The following is a 12,219-nucleotide window of genomic DNA, read 5'->3' on the forward strand; positions in this document are numbered from 1 at the left end:
TTCCATTCAGACTGGCAGAGTATCAGAATGCTTCTGATTAGATCAGAACATGTCTTGAGTTGAAGTTTGAAATTTACACTTCTCTAATTTACGCATAGGTAGGTGTTATAGCAAGATTAGAGCATATATATTTGATGTTTTGCAGCATGCATGTCTGAGAAGGTCAAATGTCCTGTTTATAAAAAAATTAAATTAAATTATTGCAAAAAAACCCACAATTGTAACTAATCATAAACATTCTCTGAGATTAATTAAATGCTTAAAAATACCATACACTTCTCCACCTTAGTGTCTTCCATAGAAGGAATTCAAGAAATCCCATCCAGAAATCCAAGTCACTGTGATCAATGTTATGCTAGTTGTAAATTGTCAAAGTTGTCATTCAAACAATCTGGGTGGCACTACCAAAGTTAAAAAGTCTGTTCAATGTTAGAAGGTAGACTGAGATCAGAGATTATGTAGTTACTTGGCACTTTCCCTTTCTGCTTTTCACTATTCCAGTTTTACAGGATTCCAAATATGATTTTTTCCTTCATTCTGTTATCTTTAATCTAAAAGATCACAGTAATCTTGTTGCAGAATAAGAAAATGCAGATAACATAACCTGATTATATCCTTGAGACTTTTTAAAAAAAGAATAACATTTAACATTCAAAATTCATTAACGACATTGAACTCCACCTTAAAATTGGCCTATTGGCATTAACCTCAAAAGAAACATTTAGAGGTATATATGCCAAAAGTCTTTTAAATTATGGCTTCAGTGCCAAGACTTCTCACAAACCAGCCAATTCTTAATTCATTTGACAGCATTCAAGCTACACTGTGATATCATTTTAAATATTTTTCTTCATAACATTAATTATTTGAATTAATTAAAATGGAAAGAAAGATACACAATGTGTGATTTTACAGGGAAAAAAATGATTCATGATATATTTGACATATATCTAGTCTGACCCTAAATATGCATCCAATATATGAAGATTTGGAGAAATTTACATAGAGACTCAAACCTTTCATTCAAATCCTAAGCATATTAATCCACAAATTGACTAAATTGATTCTGAAATCCATGAGAGGTCTTTACATATGGCTTGAGTTCCATGATAACTTCAGGTTGCATCAAAAAAATATCAAAATAATGGCCATATCTATGCAAACCTCATTGGTTTTTTTATTTACATCATAACACACATAAAAAGGGTTTAGATACCGCTGCACTGAACATGCTTGGGTTTGTTATCTTTAAATATATCTGCACTGCTTGGTTTGTTCAAGTACTTCCCTATTCAAACAATCACATAGAGGCTCTGAAATTATTATATGAACTATAATACATATTGTCAGGATTTATGTTTTATGCTTAATAGACAGTGATTCACAGCCAATGATATTTTTTACAAATACCATTAGCACTCATATTTTATATTGCATCTTATAAATAATTATTACAATTTGATATTCAAGAGTGAGCCTATCTCTCTTCTATTCTCTCATTTATTCCAGAACAAGGACTCTGAATATTTAGAATTTTGAAAAATATTGTTTTATGAATATTAAATAAGGTTCTATATTCTAGGATAATTCCATTTGATAGCTGTAATTGGACTATTTTTGTATAAGTTAGTCCTCAACGTAAGACCACAGTTGAGACTGGAATAAAGCAGTTGTTAAGCAAAAACATTAAAACACTCTTTCCAAGGACAGCATTAATGTGAACTGTCATTAAGCAAAAGGTGTAAATCAAGGACAATGTATAATCCTAGTCTTTTCTTAGATTCAGTGTTGCTTACAATGGAATTGGAAACAAAGATATTTTCATTACATACCTCTCTTTCTTTGCATAGAAGTTTAAATGGATTTTCAATTCCAAACTTACTCATATACATTCTGTCAAAGTAAATATGATTGTTTGAAGTGCTTGATATTTAGCCATATAAGGAACATAGCTAACCTGAAGAGATATATTTTCCTGTAACACTATAAGCTCCTATTTTTAATGTTCCTTGGAAGAAGTTAGCCTATTACAGATATTAGGGTACTTTAACAAAGCTTACTCAATGAAAAATGCTAGTTGTGGTTCAGAATTAGTTCTGGTTTTCAAGGCCTTATTACACAAAGCTTTATAGGCTCAGAGTGGTAATACATTGGAGAAGAATGATCACTACATCATATTTTATTTTTTCTATCCTGCCTATCCTTTTTTTCTTCAATTTGTCCTTTATTGGAACTCAGTTTGGTATGTATTTCTACCTTGACTGGAGAGTATATATTATTGGAACCTCAGCACTTTGAAAGCTCACAAGACAAAAGGAGTATCTGAGAACAATTCTCTTTGCTGGGGGTGAGGGATATCTCAGTTCTAGGTACTACAGAATTATACTGTATGATTTACAGTAATTAGGGCTAACTATGAGATGCGTGCAAAAGCAGTATGTTTGTTTTTACGACCTAAGTGGCTTACCCAATGCTACCAAGCTGCTTTGTATCAGCATTCCTTTATACTTAGATGATTTGCTAATCACAAGTGCTATTTCTCATAAAATGAACTTTGATCATGCCAAGAGAATGTTGTGGTTACAGAAATTGTGTAAAATGAGTAGGATTGATAATTTCAATATTTTAATATGAAATATTTTAACACAGAAATGTATAATGTTAAGAGTGACAATACTCAGTACAGAATCCTAACAAACATATATACATACATACATACATATCCATCCTCAAATGCTTAACTCAAGATTCTTATGCTTCTCTTTAAAAACAACCTCCCTTCCACCTTTTTTAATATTCCAAAAATTTTATGAGAAAATCCATTCTGATAGGCTGATTTCAAAACTCAATGTTGTCAAAATTATCATCAAACAGTAGCAAGGATGTATTTAAATTAGCACCTATGGAAAGAGAATTTAATGATATTAGAAATAATTATTTCCCTTTCCCTCCTTTTTCTTCTCCTTCTTCCCTCTCCTTTTTCTTTTTTTCAGATTCGTTCGTAGCACTGAATGGTAAGGAAATTCCCTAATAATATTGTATGAATACCTATTTGTTCAGATCAGTTTCAAATGAACCATATTTACAAACTTGTCAAATATTTCCATATTTTAATTGTTTTTAATATTGTGCAATTTTTTTCATAGACATTTCAGTTCCTTCATCAGACCATGAAATGTCTTACACTACAGTGTATGGTCAGTTTATGGATTTTTTAAATAATCTTTCTTCAGTTCCTTGTCATAATGTTAGTTTCAATCCTACAGCTGATATTGTCATTTCCATTTTGTGGCCTAGTTCACTAAACTGATAGAAAATTCCATTAACATCTGAATTATTAAAATTACTTCAGTCATTTCCCATGGAAAATCTTCCACTGAACTTACTGTAAGTTCAAGACATGTAGCTTAAAAATTCAAATGTTTGTATAAAAAAATATTTTTTTTTTATCTGTAAGAGAGTGGTAGTATTATTCTCCAGAGCAAGGTCTAGGGACTATAAATAAGTATATTTCAGTGTTCAAACAGTGGTCAGAATTCATAATTTGATACATTACAATTAAGAGCACTACAATTTATGAGACCAAATAAAAACATTTTGTGGTTTTGGTCCAGAATCCTTTGTACATGATGGAAAAAAAGGATTTGTATATATGGGAGGGGTGTTAAAATACATGACATATATTTATTTATTTTGTTAATCAAATCACTAGAGTTGCTTATCTTAACAAAGGGGTCTTGGGGTGGTGAATAAATAAGGACAATACATAAAAAAAATATTTTAAAAACCTTATTAATAAATATCATAAAAGTGAAAATATAAACCATAGAAGAGAGAGGGTAAAAGTAGCCACCTCAACAATGGAGCCATCTGAGCAGGTCCCCATGTTACATGGAATCCCCATGTCTGACAATACAGCCAAGACTTGAGGAATTTTGAGTTATAATTGTTCCTCAGTACTGGTTGGTCATAAAGATCTTTTTTTACATTGCTCAAAACAAACAGCAGCATTATGAGAATACTGAATGTGAAAAAGTAGTTCAGCTATATCATTTTGCTTTTAAACTTCTTGTACCCAAAGGTTTATAATTCTTGTAAATACACTTGTCATAAATACACAAATAAGGTATCCATTTATGAAAGCTATTTGTTTGAGTAGTACTAGGGCTACAATGACAGCCAGTTTGGTGTAGTAGTTAAGGCACCAGGCTAGAAACCAGGAGACTGAGTTTTAGTCCTTAGGAACAAAGCCATCTGGGTAACCTTGGGCTATTCACTTTCTCTCAGCTCTGGGAAGAAGGTAATGACAAACCACTTCCAAAAATGCTGGCAAGAAAATTGCAGGATCTAGTCCAGGTAGTCAACACTGACTCAAAGTCATCAAAAAGTGGGGAGGCATGCTTCAACATCCAGGTTGGAAACATCTGGGTAACCCACAGACAAGCAGAAAAGATGATAGAACTAGGTGGATGGAACCAAATTAAATTCCATGTAACTCAATCAAAACTATTATTTAAAGGGCATAGACATGCAATTAAATTATTCATTTTTTCAACAGCTTTGTAAGGAAACAATCTTACAGCTTTGTAAGGGGACAATCTTCACAAAATCAGTATTTATCCAGGGTGTCTCCCAGACCGTAAAAGCAGATATTTAGGACAAAAACATGAGAAGTGAAGGGGTGGTATAAGAGTAATTCTTATCTGAGTAGATATTTACCTGCTCACCCTGGATTCTAATCATCATAGTCTTTGTATCTGCAACTTTCCCTTAAGTAGTGTACTTCCTATATAACATATTATGCATGATAATTGATACTTTAGTAAACATTATGCAAATATTCTTTCCCAAATAACAAATTCATATCTCTTGGCGTTGCTGTCTGTAGTTTATTAGCACAAAATTGATAGTATGCATCCAGTTGAATCCAACATCAACTTCTATACTGTGTGAGATTTTTAAAACAGAAACCTGTTTAAAAAATCCCAAAATCCTAAAAAAAAGGTATTTTGTCAATTTTTTCCAAATTCTGAAACAATACATAACTTAAACGATTAATCTTAAGGGGAAGCAAGCAACAGAGCTATTCTCACATAGCGTTGCAACTCCCCCAAGGCTAGCTGAATAGATATGGTATCAAATAATTCTTTGTGGATGATTGCAAAAAGGCAAAAATGTAACTATGATTCCAAAACAAGAGAAAAACAATCAAGAAAGACAATGTAGTTTTTAATTTTGGCCATTGAACTCTTGGCAGAAATTGAAATTTCAACCGCTGCTTTGATCACTTGCCAAAGTTAAAATGATTGCCGTTGTAAACATTTCAAAACCAATTTGGAAAAATTGCTTTGTCACTTAAGATCAGCACCTTTAATCAAAACAGCTGGATTTTTTTTTCAGGTTTCAATATAAACCTGAAAAAGGCATGGGGAGCTTTAATGAGTTGACCTGATCCCCATCCTTAAAACAACTTTTTTCCATCTCTTACAACATTCGTTCAGAAATGTTTAAAGTAAAAATAAAATTAATCTTTATTTTTCCTGTATAATAATAAAACTAAATATCACAATATTGTCAGTCATCTTATAGTAGTGTAATCCTATAGCTGAAAGAAGTAAATATCACTAAATTCAGTTAGCTTATTTCCCATCAGTTGATATAACCCTTCATAAGATAAATCAATTTATGATATCTAACATGCAACTGTTTTGTTTATAAATACTTTTTTCTATTTCAATCATGTAAAAGTAGAAAATTATTTAAATAACAAATTAATAATAAATTATGTCTCTTATATTAATGTAAGTCTTTTGGCTTATTTCCTGGGAAACCAAGTACAGTGAGGGAGAGACATGCCATAGCATATTTCCAAATGCCTGGCAAATAAATGTTTTTGTTCGCTGTGGTCACTTCCCTGCTTATTCAGTCTCATTTTTAGCCTCTCCACTGGAAGATCAAACTCCAGTAGTTTATTTCTTGTTATAAAACTCTGCTACAAGTAAAAAAGCTGCACTTTTGACCTTTTCTGCGTAGTGATTTCCCACCTCCAAACTAACCAAGCTAGCTGAGCAACCTGCTTGGTCAAGAAGCCAACGGCATGTGCATATGAACTGAAGGATACAACAGGCTTTCTTCCTGTAAGACTTTGTTCTTATCTTCATCAGTTTTAGTGAACAAAGCCTTCATAGTACATTTACATCATCCTTCCCTCTGCACTGATAATTTAACTTTCTTAGTTCCTTTAGTTGCTGTAGTCCCTTAACAAAATAATGCATTGGGCATCTGAATACCTGCCATCTTTAAACATATAACTACCTAATTGATGATAAATGTCCCAAATCCTTACCTTTCAGTGCTCTAACAAAATCTAATTTCTCTTTTGTGTACAACTATACTACTAAACTGTATAAATTGTATTGTTGCTATACATACTATATGTATAATGCAAACCTCTAAATCAGGCTGATAAAAAACACTTAAAGAGTGTGCTTTTAAAAACTGACATTCATGTTTCAAAAATGATATTGTTACTCATTACTAACAATTCATATATATATAGATATATTTGTTTTCGTAGATTTTCACGGGTACAGGTATGTAAGTCTAGATGTGTTCGGGTCTTTTCCCTGTAAGATTAAAAGTATTTTGGCGACATTTCGGCGAGGTCCCACTTGCCATCCTCAGGCTGGTGCTTTCTGCTTTGTGCCAGTGCAAGCATTTTTGTGTTCATCTACGCAGGTCATCTACCTGTCCTGCCCTACATAAGAGGTACTACAGACAAAATCAGTAAGATGCTACACAGGCATCGCATCAAAACTGCCTTCAAAACAGACAGAAAAATAGCAGCCATCCTAAGAAACCCCAAGGATAAAATTGACCAGGAAAACCAAGTAATATATGAAGTCCCCTGTGCATCATGCCCTGCCACATACATTGGACAGACCAAAAGAAGAATAAGTACCCCCCTGGATGAACACAAAAATGCAGTAAAAAAGCTGAAACACACTTCCTCACTAGTCCAACACATGAAAGCAACAGGTCATAGCATCGACTTCAATGGCACCAAAACCCTAGCCACTATAGAAAACCCCAGCCACAGAATTATCAGAGAAGCCATAGAGATTGAAAAAAGACCTGAAAGCATGAATAGAAGAGATGACTCCACCAGACTGTCAATTATCTGGAAGCCTGCACTCTCAAACAAACAAATCTCCACACCACAAGCCAAGCAAACACCTGGGCACAAACAGACACACACACCCCATACCTCCAGCTCAAACACACTCCAACCAGGCACCCAGATGAAACCTAGCTTCCTAATAAATGATAGCCATCTGTTTACTTGGAGCCAAGCCTCACTAACAGCCTCCAATACAGGAAACACAATGTTGCCAGCCAATCAAGACAAAAAAGCTACAAAACAGACAGAAGATATTAGAAACACCAATCAAGCAGAGCACAGCAAACTCCAAGACCAGTAAACACAGACCAAGACTCCCAGCCAATCAGCATGAAGAAAAAACCATTCTGGCACAGCAGTAGGCTAGCCCCAAATTTAAAACAGAAATGACTGTGAAAGTCTGACTCACAGATGAACACAATAGAGAAGCCTGATGATGGCAGATGAGATTCTGCCGAAACGTTGCTACAACTTTAAAAGCACAACTACAGTGATGTGGGAAAATACCCGATCAAAGCTGAATACCATATATATATAAATAATTTGAGGATAATTACATTTAAATGATATAAGAATTAAATTGGGGGAAGTTTCAGCTACTTAATATAAATATGGATTGTGTGTGCATTTCTGTTGTTGTATTTCACAGATAACCAAAGAACAATAAAGAGGACTCCTTGACACTTTTCAAGCTATAATCTTGAAAGTTGTAATAATTCTATGCTAAAGTGGGATTACAGGTAGTCCTCAACATACAGCAGTTCATTTAGTGACCTAGGTTCCAATGGCACTGAAAAAAAATGACTTATGACCATTGAAGTATCTGCATGGTCACGTGATCAAAAACAAGACGCTTGACAATTGGTTCATATTTATGACAGTTGCCAGGGTCATGTGATTGTCTTTTGTAATCTTCTGACAAGCAGGTTATAAGTCAATGGGAAAGTCAGATTCAATTAACAACTGTGTTACCTACTTAACAACTGCAGTGATTCCTTTAACAACTGTGGCAAGAAAAGTTTTAAAGTGGGGCAAAACTCACTTAACAAATGTTTCGCTTGGTAACAGAAATTTTGGGCTCAGTTGTGGTTGTAATTTGAGAACTACCTGTATATTTTATAGTCTGAAATATATGCAATGTAACTGCATCATAAAATATATAAAAGTATAAATCACTAGCGAAACATCTGTTTAACCATTTAGAAGAACTCAGGTAGCACTTTAGTCAATATCTTTGTTTGAAATCCTAAAAAGCTGTTTCTGTTATCAGCATTTTGCTCAATGAACTGTGAGCTGACTTAGCAATAAGTAATTTCTTATGTGCTGCCTAGAAATGCATAGAAATGATGAATATCACAATCTTGTGTTAACCCAATATTCCAAGGATGAGCAAAAAGAAATAGCTTGCTAATGCAAAGCCAAATCAATAGTGGCCAGTTATAAAACTCCCACAGGGAAGTTTTGGATTCAGTCCTTATGTTTATCAATAAATCTAGGCCACATAGACACATGTTACATTTTCAGAAATAGATAAGTTTATATGCTGGGTTCATTGTTTAAAATCAGGAGAGGATATGTACAATTGGAAAGATATCACTACACCCATTAGAACCAAGATCTTCATGAAATGACAAATTCCACATTTTAAAAATGCATCACATAAAGATCTTTGACTATAATTTGTATTCCCAAAATTGTACTGACCTATGCAATATTTGAAACAAAAATAAGGCTGTTCTTGAACAAGACCTGATCATACGAATTAAAGTACCTTCGAATTTATTATAAAATGAACATTTACAAAATCTAATATCCATACCCTTTCAAATATTCTTTGAGGACCTCCAGTAAAAACGAAGTATTTTCTGATAAATTACTTTTATTTTTAAATCATAAGAAGCATAACTCATATTTCTTCACCCACTGCACCCATGAAACAGGGAAATTCAATTTTTCATTCCACAACTGAGATTTTTAACTAATATTAACTTTCATTTTACTTTTTTATTTTTTTATAAAATTAAATTGTTAGTTACCATTCAAGCCCTGCTTGTCTTAAGCATCCTAAAACTGCAGGTAGTTTGAAATCTCTTAAACTATCCAGGCCATATCAGTTAATTGAAATGTTTACAATGTTTCAATGTCATCTATTGTGAATGGAATGGAATGGAATGGAATGGAATGGAATGGAATAGAATAGAATAGAATAGAATAGAATAGAATAGAATAGAATAGAATAGAATAGAATAGAATAGAATAGCTCTAAAGGTTCTCTACCTCTAATATACACTACATAAACAGAAAAAATACATAAATAAATACAAAATTATGCAGATACCCACATATATGATAAGAGAATATTCTAGGTAAGTCATATTCAACATGCAATCTCTCAAAGTTTAAAGCAACCATTAGAAATCAACTGATCTAAAGTGTTTATCCTTTATCTAGCTCAAGCATTCCAGTAAAACATTCCACACTATTTCCAATATTATTTCACACTGTATGTTTCTTATTTGGTTCAGGATCAAACTATAATCACATATCTATTAATAATCAAATCTTCCTGGCAGCTTCCCAGATTGGAAAGAAAGATCCTTATTTAGTGTACTTCAACCCTAACTTTTGCCAAGGTTCTGAGGTGTTATACAAATAGGCCCTAATGTATTATTAATAACAGAGAGAAAATCCCAAAGTTCAACATTTGTGTGACTCTCTTTCTAATTCTGCTACCACCTGGTACCCTTTATATATACACATACAGATACAGATACAGATACACATACACATACACATACACATACACATACACATACACATACACATACACATATACATACATACATACATACATACATACATACATACATACATACATACATATGTATGGTATTCAGCTTTGTTCGGGTATTTTCCCAAGTCATTGTAGTTGTGCTTTTAAAGTTGTAGCGATGTTTTGGTAGAATCTCATCTGCCATCATCATGTTCATCTGTGAGTCAGACTTTTACGAACACAATACAGAAGCCTGATGATGGCAGATGAGATTCTGCCGAAACGTTGCTACAACTTTAAAAGCACAACTATAATGACATGGGACAATACCTGAACAAAGCTGAATACCATACATGTAAGTACCCACGAAAACTGAAGAATATATATATATATTTGTTTTCTTAAGTTTTCGCAGGTACTTACATGTATGGCATTCAGCTTTGTTCGGGTATTTTCCCACGTCATTGTAGTTATGCTTTTAAAGTTGTAGCGAAGTTTTAGCAGAATCTGATGAATCATGATGAAATCATGATGATGGCAGATGAGATTATACACACACACACACACACACACACACACACACACACACACATACATATACACTGCTCAAAAAAAATAAAGGAAACATTTAAACAACACAATGTAACTCCAAGTCAATCTCACACTTCTGTGAAATCAAACTGTCCACTTAGGTAGCAACACTGATTGACAATCAATTTCACATGCTGTTGTGCAAATGGAAGAGACAACAGGTGGAAAGCATAGGCAGTTAGCAAGACATCCCCAATAAAGGAGTGGTTCTGCAGGTGGTGACCACAGACCACTTCTCAGTTCTTATGCTTTCTGGCTGATGGTTTGGTCACTTTTGAATGCTGGCAGTGCTTTCACTCTAGTGGTAGCATGAGATGGAGTCTACAACCCACACAAGTGGCTCAGGTAGTGCAGCTCATCCAGGATAGCATATCAATGCGAGCTGTGGCAAGAAGATTTGCTGTGTCTGTCAGCATAGTGTCCAGAGAATGGAGGCGCTAACAGGAGACAGGCCACTACATCAGGAGACATGGAGGAGCCCATAGGAGGGCAACAACCCAGCATCAGGACCTCTACCTCTGCCTTTGTGCAAGGAGGGACAGGAGGAGCACTGCCAGAGTCCTGCAAAATGACCACCAGCGGGCCACAAATGTGCATGTGGCTGCTCAAATGGTCAGAAACAGACTCCATGATGGTGGTATGAGGGCCCGATGTCCACAGGTGGGGGTTGGGCTTAGAGCCCAACACCGTGCAGGACGTTTGGCATTTACCAGAGAATACCAAGATTGGCAAATTCACCACTGGGCACCCTGTGCTTTTCACAGATGAAAGCAGGTTCACACTGAGCACATGTGACAGACATGACAGGGTCTGGAGACACCATGGAGAACGTTCTGCTGCCTGCAACATCCTCCATCATGACCATTTTGGCAGTGGATCAGTAATGGTGTGGGGTGGCATTTCTTTAGGGGGCCGCACAGCCTTTCATGTGCTTGCCAAAGGTAGCCTGACTGCCATTAGGTACTGAGATGAGATCCTCAGACTCCTTGTGAGACCATATGCTGGTGCGGTTGGCCCTGGGTTCCTTCTAATGCAAGACAATACTAGACCTCATGTGGCTGGAGTGTGTCAGCAGTTCCTGCAAGATGAAGGCATTGATGCTATGGACTGGCCTGTCCATTCCCCAGACCTAAATCCAATTGAGCACATCTGGGACATCATGTCTCGCTCCATCCACCAATGCCACATTGCACCACAGACTGTCCAGAAGTTAAGGGATGCTTTAGTCCACGGGTGGGAAGAGATCCCTCAGGAGACCATCTGCCATCAAGAGCATTCCTAGGCGTTGTAGGGAGGTCATACAGGCACGTGGAGGCCACACACACTACTGAGCCTCATTTTGACTTGTTTTAAGGACGTTACATCAAAGTTGGATCAGCCTGTAGTGTTTTTTTCTCCATGGGTTGCTAAATTTGATTTCCATTGATAATTTTTGTGTGAGTTTGTTGTCAGCACATTCAACTATGTAATGAACAAAGTATTTAATAAGAATATTTCATTCATTCAGATCTAGGATGTCTTATTTTTGTGTTCCCTTTCCATTAACACTGAGTTCTGCATTTAGCTGAAGCATATGGTTTGTCCCTTGGGAAAATATTTCCTCTAGATTATCACATTAAGAAAAAAAGGCTTTACTGATATGAACAGATTAAACATAAAATCATCTATAGAACTC

The 12,219-nt window shown here is 35.1% G+C and overlaps 1 protein-coding gene across 15 annotated transcripts in view; it reads left to right on the plus strand.

The window, feature by feature from the left end:
• The window catches only part of SEMA6A (semaphorin 6A), a 181,076-nt gene that overhangs the window by 144,448 nt on the left and 24,409 nt on the right, over positions 1-12,219 (plus strand). For 6 of the 15 annotated variants that reach the window (XM_026720270.2, XM_026720286.2, XM_087926921.1 and 3 more), the window contains one exon: positions 2,994-3,014. The exons of 5 other annotated variants lie outside the window; for them this stretch is intronic. In XM_026720270.2, coding sequence (XP_026576055.1) covers positions 2,994-3,014 — 21 coding nt within the window. Of the gene's footprint in view, positions 1-2,993; positions 3,015-3,146; positions 3,198-12,219 lie in introns of all 15 variants that reach the window. 4 more of the 15 variants (XM_087926920.1, XM_087926917.1, XM_087926918.1 and 1 more) reach the window with 1 other exon arrangement.

The sequence above is a fragment of the Pseudonaja textilis genome, chromosome 2 (genome assembly GCF_049901715.1).
Source record: "Pseudonaja textilis isolate UNSWEBS1 chromosome 2, rPseTex1.2, whole genome shotgun sequence".
NCBI lineage: Eukaryota > Metazoa > Chordata > Lepidosauria > Squamata > Elapidae > Pseudonaja > Pseudonaja textilis.